Source organism: Hyperolius riggenbachi, chromosome 7 (assembly GCF_040937935.1).
Source record: "Hyperolius riggenbachi isolate aHypRig1 chromosome 7, aHypRig1.pri, whole genome shotgun sequence".
In the NCBI taxonomy this organism is placed as follows: domain Eukaryota; kingdom Metazoa; phylum Chordata; class Amphibia; order Anura; family Hyperoliidae; genus Hyperolius; species Hyperolius riggenbachi.
The window spans coordinates 314,242,243-314,259,742 of NC_090652.1; the positions used below are offsets into that span (position 1 = coordinate 314,242,243).

General features: G+C 46.9%; 1 protein-coding gene across 3 annotated transcripts in view; it reads right to left on the reverse strand.

The window, feature by feature from the left end:
* Positions 1-17,410, reverse strand: part of IQCB1 (IQ motif containing B1) — a 108,538-nt gene extending 91,128 nt beyond the window's left edge. For all 3 annotated transcript variants that reach the window (XR_011022895.1, XR_011022894.1, XM_068246208.1), the window contains exons 1-7: positions 17,096-17,410; positions 12,750-12,868; positions 9,401-9,563; positions 7,015-7,144; positions 5,467-5,560; positions 5,280-5,379; positions 3,122-3,294 (exon numbers count right to left, since the gene is read on the reverse strand). Coding sequence is in view for 1 of the 3 variants with exons in the window: in XM_068246208.1 (XP_068102309.1) it covers positions 3,122-3,294; positions 5,280-5,379; positions 5,467-5,560; positions 7,015-7,144; positions 9,401-9,563; positions 12,750-12,858 (769 nt within the window). In the remaining 2 variants the exon portion in view is untranslated. The remainder of the gene's footprint in view (positions 1-3,121; positions 3,295-5,279; positions 5,380-5,466; positions 5,561-7,014; positions 7,145-9,400; positions 9,564-12,749; positions 12,869-17,095) is intronic.
* Positions 17,411-17,500: the final 90 nt, after the last annotated feature.

The window sequence follows — 17,500 nt, forward strand, 5'->3', positions numbered from 1 at the left end:
TGGAATAAACCTACTTCTTAATTGTATGCGTTTTAAATTTTAAGATTTTCGCGACAGTTCCTCTTAAAGTGACTGTTATGGGACCATGCAGGTGAATGGGAGATATATGCAAAGACACAGACAGCTATAAAACCTCCTGTCCTCATTTACATTCCTATGTCTAGTGACATCATTCTGCACTGCAGCAGCTATGAGATCTGCGCTGGCTGCACATGCTGGATCTTGTAGTTCGGCTGGAGCTGCACAGCCATCTGCAGCACACTTCCTGTGTTCCTGTGATGTATATGATCCATATCAGTGTGTTCCCTGCAGAGGACAGCCCACCGAATCTGCAGACTGCCTGCAACAAACACAGAGCTCATCCTCCCACCAACAGAGTGTGCCAGGCCAGAATGGATATGATCCGAATCAGTGTGTTCCCCTGCAGAGCACAGCCCACCTAATCTGCAGACTGCCTGCAACAAACACAGAGCGATTCATCCTCCTACCAACACAGAGTGTGCCAGGCCAGAATGTTCAGCGGCAGCTGCTGACTGCACAGATTTCTCTGCTGAGTTCCCATTCCTGCAATCCTGTGCCGGACATTGCAGAGTGCTGACACAAGGGAGGAGTGGGGGGGGGGGGGGGGGGGGGGCGCACACACACATACACCAAGTGAGGATGAGGGCAGCAGGTTACCCCTCCAGCAACACAGCTACGTAGATGGTAGGGAGGTAAGCTCATCTTAAAGGGAAATTAAACTGAGAAGGATATGGATTCTTCCTTTTAAAATACCAGTTGCCTGACTCTCCTGCTGATCCTCTGCCTCTAATACTTTCAGCCACCGCCCCTGAACAAGCATGCAGCAGATCAGATGCTCTGACTGAAGTCGAGACTGGATTAGCTGCATGCTTGTTTCAGGTGTGTAATTCTGCTACTACTGCAGCCAAAGAGAGGAGCAGGACTGTCAGGCAACTGGTATTATTTAACAGGAAACATCCATATCCCTCTCAGTTTAGGTTCCCTTTCAAGCTACATACACCCCAGCTGCAGACAAAGGCAAACTGAAGTTTTAAAGTGAGTAAATAGTTAAAGAGGGACTCTAGGAAATCCCCCATACACATCCCTGACTTTTCCATGGATTAAGTTCACTTTAACACAACTTGCACATACTTTAAAATAGTTTTTTCAATATACTAATATCATTCTAGCCCCATTGCACTACACTTCCAGCAGCAGTTGCTGCGGCTTCTAGATATGCAATCTTCAATCTAAAACCTCATAAATACACACACAAAAAAAAAAGTATATCTAAAAGCTGCAGTATCGCCATTATGTGCCCTGCACCCTCCGCCTGCTCCTCCTCAGGTATCCCATATGTACAAGAATGTTGTATTGACGCATATCACAGTGGAATAAAGCAATTGCAGCAGTAGTAGTGCCGGAGATCTCTGTTACTTAACCTCACCATTATGTGACTATCACAGTTCATTTGCAAAACTAGCTGCTAATCCGTTTGTGCAGCCCCTATGTTTTACATTTCTTTGGTGGTGTTCCCCATCCTGTGCCTGTCCTGTGTGTTTCCCCAGCTGAGTGCCAGGCAATGCAGAGTCTTACTCATGCGGAAGCCATTCATATCTCACCTGCTCCGCCGGAGTCCACTGATGCCAGTCCTTCTATCACTGCTCAGCTCTCCCCTAGCATCAGCATATATGCCTGCATCGTGAGATTACACGCAGTGCAGGAAGACACTAGAGGGAAAGCTGAGCGGTAAAGGAAGGTCGCACATCAGTGGACTCCGGCGGAGCAGGTGAGATATGCGCGGCTTCCGCATACATAATACTCTTCATTGCCTGGCACACGGATGTTTCTTTGGGCGTGCGAAGCGTGCAATCGCCCGAGGCGCCGGATTTAATGGCAGAAGGGAGGGGGCAGCGGCGGAGGTAGCGGGCACAGCTTAGTTACAACTCAACTGCCGCAGTCCCTGCATGCAGCCTCCATCTTCTTCCTTTCCCCGACATCCATGGCATTGGTAACAGCGCTCCCTGTGATATCATGCACTTACCAATGTGACAGACTGGAACAGAAAGAAGATAGAGGCTGCGGGGGATGGCGTGAGTGAGGTGAGCTGTAACTAAGCTGTGCCCGCTCCCCCCGCTGCTGGAGGCACCTACCTATCTAACCTATACTGCGGGCACCTACCTATTTAACCTATACTTGAGGCACCTACCTATCTAACCTATACTGCGGACACCTACCTATCCTATACTGCAGGCACCTACCTATCTAACCTACACTGGAGGCAACTATACTGGCTATCTATATTGGAGGCACCTACCTAGCTAATGTATACTCGGGGCACCTACCTAGCTAACCTATACTGCGGGCACCTACCTATCTAACCTTTACTCGGGGTACCTACCTAACCTGTACTGGAGGCACTGACCTATCTAGCCTATACTGGGGGCAACTATACTGGCCATCTATAGTGGAGGAACCTACCTAGCTAACCTATACTGGGGGCAACTATACCTGGCTACCTATACTGGGGGAACCTATAGCTGGCTAACTATGCTGGGAGCAACTATACCTGGCTACCTATACTGGGGGGAAACTATAGCTGGCTAACTATGCTGGGAGCAACTATACCTGGCTAACCTATTCTGCACGATTTTTACACCCTCGCCCTGGGTGCAATTTAGCCTAGAAACTGCCCTGGCCCTTAGAGCGGGAGCGCGCTTGCCGAGACACAGGATGCATTACTCGAGACAGTGGGGCAGACCTCTGAGCCAGTGGCAGTCCCGGGCAAATCGGGACGGTTGTGAGGTCTGCTATTACCCAGACCACATTAAAGCACTCTGATGTCACTCTTTAGCCCTGGCCCCACCTATTACCCTGACAAAATCAGTGACGCAACAGGGAATGTATTGGACATCACTGTAAAGCCTGAAACAGGAGGTTGTAACATCCAGAAAGTAGTGTGGCAAGTATATGCACAACGTACAGAAAAACTTTATGACTTGTATAGTTCTCATTAAAATACATTTTTCTTGTTTAGAAAAAGCAATAGATGAAGATGATATAGTGTTGCTAGTTTACGCTGCAGAATTCTGTGAAGTTTGTGTAGAATTGTGCGAGTTACCTTTATATCTGGCTCCCACCATCCTCACAGTACTGGGGCTGGCCTCCAGCATCAGCAGCAGACATCGAGTAGCAGAGCTCCCTGTGACGGGATTGGACGAAGCCGAAAGCTTGTAGACAAGTTCATCCAATATGGGGTGCAGCATATCCTCTGGCACCTGACTCAGCAGAGCACTGCAACATAGAAGATCAGGGGGTCACGGTGCATTCTGGGGTGTCATTGTCACTGCAGGACCGCTGCCCCCCCCCCCCCCCCCCCCAATAGCCAAACGCCATCAGGACTAATTGCCACAATAACTGCCGCTAGACAAACTCCGGCTAGACTAACCGCCTCAATCACTACTGCTAGCCAGAGTTCTATAGAATAGCCAAACTATTCCGCCTCTGGCAGCCAAAAAAAAAAACAGGCACGCTTCACACTATAAGACCCTACTGGCCAGTAAAGCCCCCAATCACATTACAGCCCTAATAAACCAAAAAATGAAGCACACAGCAGCACTAATAAGACTAATTCAGAATCTACTTGCATTACTCTCTACTCCCTTCTGCTATTTCCTGTAGGCAGTGCCGTGCTAGGTGACCGTGGTCCTACCGCCTCCGGACTAATGCTAGACTGCCTACAGCTATTCTATGGACCACCAGAACTCGTTCCTGGTCCGTCCATGTATGAGCGTGGCTGCACTGAGCAGCAGCTATGCACAGGCATCTCTGTGCGACTGCGTAGGCATGTGTGCTTGTTCAAACAGGAGCACAGCTGCACTGAGCAGCAGCCATGCACGGACGTCTCTGTGCTACTGTGCAGTCATGGGCGCTTGTTCACGGACAGGAGCAAAGCCGCACTGAGCAGCAGCCATGCACGAGCAGGTCTGTGCTACTGCGCAGGCATATGTGCTTGTTCATGGACAGGACCTCAGCTGCACTGAGCAGCAGCCATGCACAAGCGTCTCCGTGCTACTGCGCAGGCATGTGTGCTTGTTCACAGACAGGAGCACAGCTGCACTGAGCAACAGCCATGCACGAGCGTCTCCATGCTACTGCGCAGGCATGTGTGCTTGTTCACAGACAGGAGCACAGCTGCACTGAGTAGCAGCCATGCACGAGCGTCTCTGTGCTACTGTGCAGGCATGTGCGTTTGTTCACAGACAGGAGCACAGCTGCACTGAGCAGCAGCCATGCACGAGCGTCTCTGTGCTACTGTGCAGTCATGGGCGCTTGTTCACGGACAGGAGCACAGCCACACTGAGCAGCAGCCATGCACGAGCGTCTCTGTGCTACTGCGCAGGCATGTGTGCTTGTTCACAGACAGGAGCACAGCTGCACTGAGCAGCAGCCATGCACGAGCGTCTCTGTGCTACTGCGCAGGCATGTGTGCTTGTTCGCAGACAGGAGCGCAGCCACGAACTGTCAAAGGGTCCTGGGCAGCAGCAGTGATCTGGAGGAAGATGTGAGGGGCCTCTGTATAAATGTGTAATAATGCAGTCCTTAGGTGTTTGAATATAGATGCTTTTTGACATTATGACATGTCATTAGTAAAAGCAGCATGGTGTTCTCCAATCTCCTCCAGGTGGTAGGGGTACAGTTGCCCACACAAGATATGCAGGCACTAGAGAACTGTGCCAATGTCCTACAGAGGCTACAGGTCAGCTGCAACTTCAGACAGCTCCAGAGCATACCAGTGTCCCAGTAAGGACAGGAGATAGAGGAACCAAGGCTCATTTAAATGGCTCAGCTGACTTATGGTCCGCTTTAAATCAAGTGTTGGAGCCGAGGTAGGGGGACAGCAGGATGTATGCAGAGTGGGGATCAGGGAAATCAGTGGGTGAGCACACATGAAGAGCCTGCAGGGAAGCAGAGTACTGGCGGACCTTTCCAAAGCACTGAGCAGTATGGCTTTCCACCCTACAGGAAGTGACATCATTGAAGGATCGGTACCGGTATTTCTGACAGGCCACTGAGGCACCCACAGCTTTCCTGCAGGCTCTGCATCTCTTAGGGGGGGGGAGAGAGGACAGCACTATAAAAGTTAATTGTGACTGTAAGTTATCCAAACATTTCCATATCCAGGCCAGAGCTAGGCTGCTACTGTTCAGGCATTGTAAGGGCTCAGCCATGACATTTAGTATGATTTGTGCTTCTGCCTCTGGGTTGATGACACTTACCTGTTCGCTCTCAGGATATTCTGGAGCACAGACATCGCCACGCTCTCTGTCTCTACATCATCCGTCATCAGCAGCTGCAGAAAATGCTCCTGTCTGAACACTGCAAGGACACACAAGAAGTCACAGTCACCCTGCAGCACCCAGTGTGTGAGCACCAGAAATCATCACTTTATACCACAAGTCTCACCATTCTGTGTCAGCTGTACGTGGCCACTGAACAGCCAGCACATTGCGTCCATCACCTGCCGGAAACAGCGCAGCAGCTCCACCCTCTCTTCATCCTGCTCCATGTAAACACAAATCCCGTCACAAGGCAGTACAGACAATATAACACACATTGTGCCATGCAACTGATAGGGATAGGAACTCTCATCTTTAAAGAACCACTCCAGCGAAAAAAGTAAGCAGTTAAAATATGACAGAACCAACAGGTTTTGGGTTAGTCCAGGGGTCGGCAACCCGCGGCTCCGGAGCCGCAAGCGGCTCTTTTTCACCTAATGGTTTTGCGGCTCCCAGTTTTTTTTCTCTTTTCGGAAATGGGTCCAAGTGGCTCTTTAATTCTTAAAGGTTGCAGACCCCTGGGTAAGTCCATCTTCTCATGGGGGATTCTCAGGGTTTTCTTTATTTTCTAAAGCATTTCCTGAATGGCAGTTGCTAAATCTGATTGTCAAAATAGTCTGCAAGTGAGGAGGGAGGCTGGCTGGCATCTTATTATTTTGTCAGTTAGACTGAGGAACTGCCACTCAGGAAACGTCATTGAAAACAACAAAAACCCTGAGAAACCCCCATGAGGAGATGGACTAGTCCAAAACCTGACGGTTCTGTAAGATTTTAACTGCTTACTTTTTTCGCTATAGTGGTCCTTTATAACAATTTCTCTTGTCATAGCCAGAAATAAGATCCTACCTACTGATGCCATGCAAAGCTTAAAGTGTACCTGAACGGAGTACAATTATTTAACCACAGGCTTTACTCCCTCTAAAGACCAGGCCATTTTTTGTCAAATGGGCCACTGCAGCTTTAGCGCCAAGCTGCATGGCTGCACAACACAGCACACAAGTGATTACCCCCCCCCCCCCCTTTTCTCCCCAACAAAAGAGCTTCCTGTTGGTGGGGTCTGATCCCCCTCCCACAGGGTTTATTCGTTTTTTTACAAATATTTATGGTGTTTATTTTTTAATAAATTTCTTTCTCCCCCCCCCCCCCCCCTATTTTTAAAATGGAGGACAGAGAATTCCATCGATCACAGAGGACACACAGAATGTGGGAGAGGAGAAAGAGATTGTGGAGTAGACTACACAGGAGGAGGTAAGTATGATGTGTGTATGTTTATTTTGACTTTTACATTTTCATTTCAGGTTTGCTTTACAGCAATACAGCTTACAGTATAGTCAGGGCAATAGTCTGTTATTACATTGAATTATTTTATATATTTCTGGCAGCTGTTGTCTAATATGCTATGCAGACATGGTATGCTCTCTCACACCAATCTCAACTTAGGTCTAGATCACACATGGGCATTGAACTGGCATTAATCGTGGTGCTTGGCATTTTTGGACAGAGAATGCTCTGCTCCTACCCCATCCCAGCCGGACCCACAAATGGGAGGCAGAGAGGTGCAACTCAGGGGAACCCATGCAAACAGCGGAATTAGCGGGTATTAGGACACCGGAGCTGCAGTGTGCTGCACTGATGAGGAGTATATTAAATGTTCTGCTCCAAATGGAATCCTCACCTTGACTGAGCGCCCATATCGGGCCTGCAAGCGCCTCCCCAGCACCAGCATGTTCAGGACAGCAGAGGGCAGCAGCTTGGCATAAAACTCTTCTGGGTCGCTCTTCGGATTCAGACCCACACAGCAGGTACTGTGCAAAGAGAGCAGCGAGAATTAAAGGGGGCCACACACATTACAACTAAAACATTAGATTTTATGCCAGTTCAACAAAAACAATCGCTTGTATGAAAAAAAAAAGTTTTTTTTCCCCCTATTTGTTCAACAACTTGCAATTTTTCTTAATAATTGTCGATAGGGAAGGGTGGAAAAATCAGATCAATTTCTTTAAAGATTGAAAGGTGTGTGTTAAGGTGGCCACACACACACAATACAATAAAGTGATCCGATTTTACGGCAATTCGATAAAAACTATCGGATCTCCCGGGAAAAAAAAAAAAAAGCGAAAACTTTTTTCCTTCAACTGAAAAATCCGATCGGATTTCCTGTTTTCTTCTATTTTTATCGATCTGGAAAGCCAGATATTTTTCTTTCTAAAGATTGTATGGTGCATGTTAGATTGTCAGTTTATTAATATACTTACCCTAGCAATTTTGGCAGAGTTTCCAATCATTTTTAACAAAATTGAACATAGGTGTGTGGTACATTGGTCATATTTTTGAAATGTTACATCAGTCAGAAAAATTGGATTACAATTCTTAAATTGAACAGATATTTAAAAAATGTATGGTGTGTGGCCACCTTTAGGTTGTATGGAATTCTTTCAACCAAAGAAATTGTACAGCTACATTCAAGAAGAAAGAAACATTATTTGTGTTAAAAGAAAACCAAATATTAGAATGGAAGGATTTGATCATTGGAAGAAATGCCATGTGTTTGAGATCAGTACATTTGGAGTTGATTAGTGAACACAGTAGTAAGCTGTAGTGTTTGACTAGTCAGGAACAGGTCATAGAAGGAGCCTTTATTAAGATTTAGGTAATAATAATAATTAAAAAAAAGCAATAAATATTATTGATAAGTTAATAACAGAATGTGCATCTACTGTAATTAAAATATGTTGTCCTGGATGCAGTTGAAGACAGGGAAGGGCGACTCCAGGATGTTTATTTGCTGATTCTTTACCCACTTGTTTGTTGATCTGGCTGTGTGCTTTTGTAATTGTTATGGAGGAATAATAATCCACAATAATTTTACTTTCAATCCAATTTATGTTTTATTCGATCATTTTTGTTGTGAATGTGTCAAAATTGAATATGGTGTTATATCAGTTCCATGAGTCTAATTTTTCATTTGAGAAAAAAAAAAAAAAAAAAAAAAAAAAAAAAAAGGTTGCAATAGTTGAATCAAACTAGAAATAAAAAAAAAACTGTAACGTGTTGCCACTTTAAAGTAAACCTGGGACGTCAGTAAAGAAAGATTTGGTACTTACCCGGTGCTTCCTCCAGCCCTATAAGCACCGCTGAGTCCATCGCTGATCTCTTCCGCACTACACTCTGCACTTTAGGGGGCCAGCATAGATCTCCACGGACTGTCATGTCGCAGCCCACTGAGACCAGACTCCCTCGCTTTATACTCTGCAATTCAGGGGGCTCACGCAGAGGCGTAGCTAGAGTTTTCAGCACCCAGGGAAAAACACAGTTTTTGTGCCCCTTGGACAAAATGGGCGTAGCCACGCATTAGAATATGGTTGTGGTCATGGGTGAAGTCAGATGTGCCCCTTTCCCCATATAGATAGCCATATTTGCCCCCCCCCTTCCCCCGTTTAGATAGCCAAATGTGCAACCTTCCTCATTTAGATAGCCAGATCCAATCAGAATCCATCTCAGAGCATCCATTAAGAATCCATCTCAGAGCATCCAATCAGAATCCATCTCAGAGCATCCAATCAGAATCCGTCTCAGAGCATCCAATCAGAATCCGTCTCAGAGCATCCAATCAGAATCCGTCTCAGAGCATCCAATCAGAATCCATCTCAGAGCATCCAATCAGAATCCGTCTCAGAGCATCCAATCAGAATCCGTCTCAGAGCATTCAATCAGAATCCATCTCAGAGCATCCAATCAGAATCCATCTCAGAGCATCCAATCAGAATCCATCTCAGAGCATCCAATCAGAATCCATCTCAGAGCATCCAATCAGAATCCTTCTCAGAGCATCCAATCAGAATCCATCTCAGAGCATCCAATCAGAATCCATCTCAGAGCATCCAATCAGAATCCATCTCAGAGCATCCAATCAGAATCCATCTCAGAGCATCCAATCAGAATCCTTGATCCGGACACTGGCTCCCGTTCTCACCAGCTTTGCTCTAATTTTCCTTGCACTGATGTTAATAAACCTGCCTCATTGTTAATACTGATACATTGGTTTACATGTAGTGCACTACCTTAATAGATCAGCAAGGCTGGCTGCGGTCGCCCATCCTCCCTCCACACGGCTGTAGTCTTGTTTCAGAACCAGGACACAATACTGGACCAGTCCATAGTTATACAGGTCCTCTTTAATCTTGTGCAATTCTCTGCTTCCAGCAGCTGCACTCTGTAAAATCTCTGCAGAAACAGGCAAAAAAAAAAAACAACTTGAACTTTCTTACCTGCATTCTCACTTCTACTTTTCAGAATCACTATGCGGTAAAAAACGAGTTATTTGCAAGAACCTTATCTTCTCTCATAATATGTCACATGCAGTGCTATGCCTGCTTTATCACAAAACTGAGAAATCTGACAATATGATGAACTCAACAAAGTCCTCATCATATGGAGACTGGCGTTCATACACACAAAAGCACTCTTGAAGTGAGAGGTATATGGAGGCTGATATATATTTATTTCCTTTTAAGCAATACCAGTTGCCTGGTTGTCCTGCTGACCCTCTGCTTCTAATACATTTAGCCATAGCCCCTGAATAAGCATGCAGATCAGGTGCTCTGAATGCGGCGTGACTGAATTAGCGGCATGCTTGTTTCAGGTGTACGATTCAGACACTACTGCAGCCAAAGTGGTCAGCAGGGCTGCCAGGCAACCGGTATTGTTTAACAGGAAATAAATATGACAGCCTCCATATCCCTCTCACTTTGGGAACCCTTTAACCGCGCTGAGGCAGCTATTAAAGACCACCTCTGAAGAGATTCTAGCATGTGTATGGCACTGCTGGCCCTCCCCATGTGTTGCCGAGAGATCCGGCTTGCCGGATCATCTCAGCAGATTGTTCTGCCCCTTGGGAACATGAGAGCCTTAAAGCGAATCCGAGATGAAAAACTAAATATATCAAGTAACTTGTCTATATATCTTATCTAAATTTTAGATAGTTTACACAGCAAAATATAGCTGCAAACTGCTTTAATAGAATATGATTATTTCTTCCTGCTGTGATACAATGACAGCAGCCATGTTGTGTGTAAACATTACACAGAGGCAGGCTTATCTGCATCTTCTGTGAAAAAAACCTAATCCCCCCTCCTCCTCTGAAATCTCTGGCTAGTAATACCTCCCCCTCCTCCTGCCCAGACTGAGCTCCCATGAGCCCTTGCTACTGCCAAGGCTCTCTGAAAAACTGTGGGCAAGGCTTGTTTAGTTTATAGGGAATTAGAGTATTAAAACAAAAAGTATTTGGCTTGAGGAATTCCCTGTAAACAATAAGAAAGGAACACAATTATGCAATGAGTAAAAGTTCATCTCGAATCCACTTTAAAGAGAATCAGAGATGAAGCACCCTCATGTATTGTACATGATAAATCAGTGGGAACATGACAGTCAGCCCCTAATCTGCTCTTTGTTACATTGTTCTCTGTTTAATCTGACTGTTATCACCTCTGATAAGAATCCCCGACTGAGCACTCAGTCTAGCTTTGCTATGGAAAGATTATAGCCGAGTCAGTCTTCTCTGGTGTCTTTTCAAGCCCAAGCCTGCCCCCTTGTGGCTCTGCTATAATGACTCAGCTATAATTATTCCCTGCAAAGCCAGACTGAATGCTCAGTCCAGGATTCTTATCACAGCTGATAACAGACACTTTTAGCAGTGAGTATGAAACAGAGAGCAGGGTAGGTGTTTTCTCTAATGTTCCCACTGATATACATGGTAAAATACACAAGGGTGCTTCGTCTCTGGTTCCCTTTAAGTATGAGGAATACGGAGGCTGCCATGTTCATCCTCTTTAATAAACCATGTTGGTTGCCTGGCTTCTGTGTTGATGCTCTGCATCAAATACTATAAGCCCCATACACTTTTATTTGTTCAAACAGTTGATAAGCAAATCCAACTGTTGGGTTGACTTCTTATCAGTCTTATCAGCTGTTTGAACAATAGCAACTTGTTTTACAACAAAAGTTGTTCAACAATAATGCTGCATAAAAGACCGCTGTTGAGTGTGTGTATGGGGAGTCCATGGCCCAGAATGAGCAGGCAGATTATATGCTGTGATTCTACTGGCTGCATGCTGGTTACAGGGCTTCATACTTTACATTAAAGTGAACCAGAGACGAAGCACCCTTGTGTATTTTACCATACAAATCAGTAGGAACATTAGAGAAAACATTTACCATGCTCTCTGTTCCATCCTCACTGCTAAAAGTGTCTGTTATCTAGCTGAGATAAGAATCCCGGACTGAGCATTGAGTCTGGCTTTGCTATAATGACTCAGCTATAATGATTCCTGAGCAAAGCCAGCAGGGGGCAGGCTTGGACTTGAAGACAGCAAAGAACACAGTCTCAGCTATAATTATTCTGTAGCAAAGCCAGACCGACTGCTTAGTCGGGATTCTTATCTTAGAGGTGATAACAGGCAAATTAAACAGAGAACAATGTAACAAAGAGCAGATTAGGTGTTTACTGTCATGTTCCCACTGATTTATAAGGTAAAATACATGAGGTTGCTTCATCTCTGGTTCTCTTTAAGGTGACAACCGCCTCCAAAATGCTGCAGGATCTGCATGAACTAGTCTATAGAAAGACATTAGCCAATCACTTGTTCAGAAGCACTCTTGGTGCGAACCAGCCCTTACTGTAATAAACAAACTCTATTTCACTAAACTTGCATCAGTTCCCATTATATTCTGATATGACCCTTGTGAGAGCAGCAAACTGTTGCCACCTTAAAGAGGAACTCCAGTGAAAATAATGTAATGAAAAAAGTGCTTCATTTTTACAATAATTATGTATAAATGATTTAGTCAGTGTTTGCCCATTGTAAAAACCTTTCAAATACCTTATTTACATTCTGACATTTATTACATGGTGACATTTTTACTGCTGGCAGGTGATGTAGCTGTTGTATGCTTTTTTGGCAGTTGGAAACAGCTGTAAACAGCTATTTCCCACAATGCAACAGGGTTCATAGACAGGAAACTGCCAGGAGTAGGTACTCAGAGTTTCCTGTGGGAGGGGTTTCACCACAATATCAGCCATACAGCGCCCCCTGATGGTCTGTTTGTGAAAATGAATAGATTTCTCATGTAAAAGGGGGTATCAGCTACTGATTGGGATAAAGTTCAATTCTTGGTCTGAGTTTCTCTTTAAGAGCAGAAAAGGTTAGAAAAAAAAACTCAGTCCAAGTATTCTGAATGACGTAATGTTTCTTGTAATCTCAAAACTAAAATCAACCCAATTGTGTGTCGCGCTGCAAATATACGGCAAACCTCCACAAACATCTTACTCGGATGATAAAAAAAAATAAAAAGTTTTAAGTGAAAACTTTAATGGAAGGTAGTTGGGGGCAGACAATGCAGCCAGGGACTCACCCTTTAGTTTCAGCAGCAAGACGGGCACCGAATTACTGCTGCTTTCGGTAAGTTGCGATGCCAGCTCCAGCACCCGGGGGTCCACAGTCTCAGCGGTCTTCCCGCTCATGTTGTCTCCTCTGTACATAAAAATATGTATGAAAACATATGTTGGAAAACCCAGTGAGCAAACATAATCATCTCCTCTGGTGTATACATATCACAGGCTAAACTAAGATATTGCCTGCAACCCTAATCAATTACAGTCTCACGCAATCCCTCCATTACATGCAACCCCGAGAAAACAATGGCCTGCATTTCCCATAACCCTCAGAAACTACAGGCCTCCGTTTCCTTTAACCCTTAGCAACCTGAGGCATCTATTTCCTGTAACCCCTTGGAATCTGAGACCTCTATTTCCTGTAACCCCTAGGAACCTGAGGGCTCTATTTCCTGTAGCACCTAGGAACCTGTGGCCTCCATTTCCTTTAACCCCTAACAACCTGAGGCCTCCATTTTCTTTAACCCCTAACAACATGAGGCACAGACTAACCAGCAAGCTCGTGGTGACCCAGAACTCATTGGAGTGTGTAAGATCCTCATCAGTGCATGGCATGGATTAATTTGGCTCTATGGAGTAGGGCTTGTAAATCTGTACATATTAACAAGCTGACACATCATTGCATTCCAGCGGTTCTGGAGGTGTGTTTAGCTTCTAAGGGTACAATGGTTAATTTGCATATCTTCAGCAGTGATGCACTGGGAGACATCTCAAGCTCACTCCAACCTGAATTATCGCAAATTCTTTCTGTTTTAGGAAAGCAAACTTTTGTTTTTCCTAACAACATGAGGCCTCTATTTCCTGTAATCCCTAACAACCGGTGGCCTCTATTTCCTGTAACCCAGGCATAGACAAACTTGGCCCTCCAGCTGTTAAGGAACTACAAGTCCCACAATGCATTTGCCTTTATGAGTCATGACTGTGGCTGTAAGACTCCTGCAATGCATTGTGGGACTTGTAGTTCCTTAATAGCTGGAGGGCCAAGTTTGCCCATGCCTACTGTAACCCCTTGGAACCTGAAGTCACTATTTCCTGTAACCCCTGGGAACCTGAGACCTCCATTCCCTGTAACCCCTCGGAACCTGAGGCCTCTATTTCCTGTAACCCCTAGGAACCTGAGACCTCCATTCCCTGTAATCCCTAGGAACCTGAGGCCTCTATTTCCTGTAATCCCTAGGAATCTGAGACCTCCATTCCCTGTAATCCCTAGGAACCTGAAGCCTCCATTTCCTGTAACCCCTAGGAACCTGAGGCCTCTATTTCCTGTAACCCCTAGGAACCTGAGACCTCCATTCCCTGTAACCCCTAGGAACCTGAGGCCTCTATTTCCTGTAACCCCTAGGAACCTGAGACCTCCATTCCCTGTAACCCCTAGGAACCTGAGACCTCCATTCCCTGTAACCCCTCGGAACCTGAGACCTCCATTCCCTGTAACCCCTCGGAACCTGAGGCCTCTATTTCCTGTAACCCCTAGGAACCTGAGACCTCCATTCCCTGTAATCCCTGGGAACCTGAGGCCTCTATTTCCTGTAATCCCTAGGAATCTGAGACCTCCATTCCCTGTAATCCCTAGGAACCTGAAGCCTCCATTTCCTGTAACCCCTAGGAACCTGAGGCCTCTATTTCCTGTAACCCCTAGGAACCTGAGACCTCCATTCCCTGTAACCCCTAGGAACCTGAGGCCTCTATTTCCTGTAACCCCTAGGAACCTGAGACCTCCATTCCCTGTAACCCCTAGGAACCTGAGACCTCCATTCCCTGTAACCCCTAGGAACCTGAGGCCTCTATTTCCTGTAACCCCTAGGAACCTGAGACCTCCATTCCCTGTAATCCCTAGGAACCTGAAGCCTCCATTTCCTGTAACCCCTAGGAACCTGAGGCCTCTATTTCCTGTAATCCCTAGGAACCTGAGGCCTCTATTTCCTGTAACCCCTAGGAACCTGAGGCCTCTATTTCCTGTAACCCCTAGGAACCTGAGGCCTCTATTTCCTGTAACCCCTAGGAACCTGAGGCCTCTATTTCCTGTAACCCCTAGGAACCTGAGGCCTCTATTTCCTGTAACCCCTAGGAACCTGAGGCCTCTATTTCCTGTAACCCCTAGGAACCTGAGACCTCCATTCCCTGTAACCCCTAGATACCTGAGACCTCCATTCCCTGTAACCCCTAGTACCCTGGGGCCTCTATTTCCTGTAACCCCTAGGAACCTGAGACTTCCATTCCCTGTAATCCCTAGGAACCTGAGACTTCCATTCCCTGTAACCCCTAGGAACCTGAGGCCTCCATTCCCTGTAATCCCTAGGAACCTGAGACCTCCATTCCCTGTAACCCCTAGCAACCTGAGACCTCCATTCCCTGTAACCCCTAGGAACCTGACACCTCCATTCCCTGTAATCCCTAGGAACCTGAGACCTCCATTCCCTGTAATCCCTAGGAACCTGAGACCTCCATTCCCTGTAACCCCTAGGAACCTGAGACCTCCATTCCCTGTAACCCCTAGGAACCTGAGACCTCCATTCCCTGTAATCCCTAGGAACCTGAGATCTCCATTCCTGGTAATCCCTAGGAACCTGAGACCTCTATTTCCTGTAACCCCTAGGAACCTGAGACCTCCATTCCCTGTAACCCTTAGGAACCTGAGACCTCCATTCCCTGTAACCCCTAGGAACCTGAGATCTCCATTCCTGGTAATCCCTAGGAACCTGAGACCTCTATTTCCTGTAACCCCTAGGAACCTGAGACCTCCATTCCCTGTAACCCCTAGGAACCTGAGACTTCCATTCCCTGTAACCCCTAGGAACCTGAGACCTCCATTCCCTGTAACCCCTAGGAACCTGAGACTTCCATTCCCTGTAATCCCTAGGAACATGAGACCTCCATTCCCTGTAATCCCTAGGAACCTGAAGCCTCCATTTCCTGTAACCCCTAGGAACCTGAGGCCTCTATTTCCTGTAACCCCTAGGAACCTGAGACCTCCATTCCCTGTAACCCCTAGGAACCTGAGACCTCCATTCCCTGTAATCCCTAGGAACCTGAGACTTCCATTCCCTGTAACCCCTAGGAACCTGAGGCCTCTATTTCCTGTAACCCCTAGGAACCTGAGACCTCCATTCCCGGTAATCCCTAGGAACCTGAGACCTCCATTCCCTGTAATCCCTAGCAACCTGAAGCCTCCATTTCCTGTAACCCCTAGGAACCTGAGACCTCCATTCCCTGTAACCCCTAGGAACCTGAGGCCTCCATTTCCTGTAACCCCTAGGAACCTGAGACCTCCATTCCCGGTAATCCCTAGGAACCTGAGACCTCCATTCCCGGTAATCCCTAGGAACCTGAGACCTCCATTCCCGGTAATCCCTAGGAACCTGAGACCTCCATTCCCTGTAATCCCTAGCAACCTGAAGCCTCCATTTCCTGTAACCCCTAGGAACCTGAGGCCTCCATTTCCTGTAACCCCTAGGAACCTGAGGCCTCCATTTCCTGTAACCCCTAGGAACCTGAGACCTTCATTCCCTGTAACCCCTAGGAACCTGAGACCTTCATTCCCTGTAATCCCTAGGAACCTGAGACCTTCATTCCCTGTAATCCCTAGGAACCTGAGACCTCCATTCCCGGTAATCCCTAGGAACCTGAGACCTCCATTCCCTGTAATCCCTAGCAACCTGAAGCCTCCATTTCCTGTAACCCCTAGGAACCTGAGACCTCCATTCCCTGTAACCCCTAGGAACCTGAGACCTTCATTCCCTGTAACCCCTAGGAACCTGAGACCTTCATTCCCTGTAACCCCTAGGAACCTGAGACCTTCATTCCCTGTAACACCTAGGAACCTGAGACCTCCATTCCCGGTAATCCCTAGCAACCTGAAGCCTCCATTTCCTGTAACCCCTAGGAACCTGAGACCTCCATTCCCTGTAACCCCTAGGAACCTGAGACCTTCATTCCCTGTAACACCTAGGAACCTGAGACCTCCATTCCCGGTAATCCCTAGGAACCTGAGACCTTCATTCCCTGTAACACCTAGGAACCTGAGACCTCCATTCCCGGTAATCCCTAGCAACCTGAAGCCTCCATTCCCTGTAATCCCTAGGAACCTGAAGCCCCCATTTTCTGTAAACCCTAGCAACCTGAGTCTTCTCTTTCCTGTAATCCCTAGCAACCTGAAACCACTATTTCCTGTAACCCCTAGCAACCAGAGGCCTCAGTTTCCTGTAACCCCTAGCAACCTGAAACCACCATAAACATGGCAGCCAGCAATGGATTACAACGTCCTCCCACTCCGGGCGCTCTAGGCGTCGTGCTGGACCCTCCTCACCATCAATGTCTCCTCACAGGACCCCGGATGCCAGCAAAGCAGAGCAGTTCAGCCCCTCGTCTCCTAGCAACCAATATAACAACTGCATCCAGGCCTCATCTCTGGCAAAGCCGCAGTGCATGCCGGGAGAGGCATGTTCTGAGACACTAGAGCCCCGCCTCCTCCGTCTCCCGCGCCGGCGCCATTTTCGGAAGTCTTTCCACGTCTCTCTGAGCGGCGATCGTCCAGAGCATGGCGGCCGAGCCGGGGACACTTTCCAAGGCGGATTTTTTCCTCACAGGATAGTAAGCCCCGCCCCCAGTCTCTAGCAGGGATAGGTGAGCGGGGCGGGATGAGTCAGCGTCCAGACCAATCAACGCGCGTACGCCCCGCCCACCGGCCAATAGGAGATCGCCTTGCCGTGGC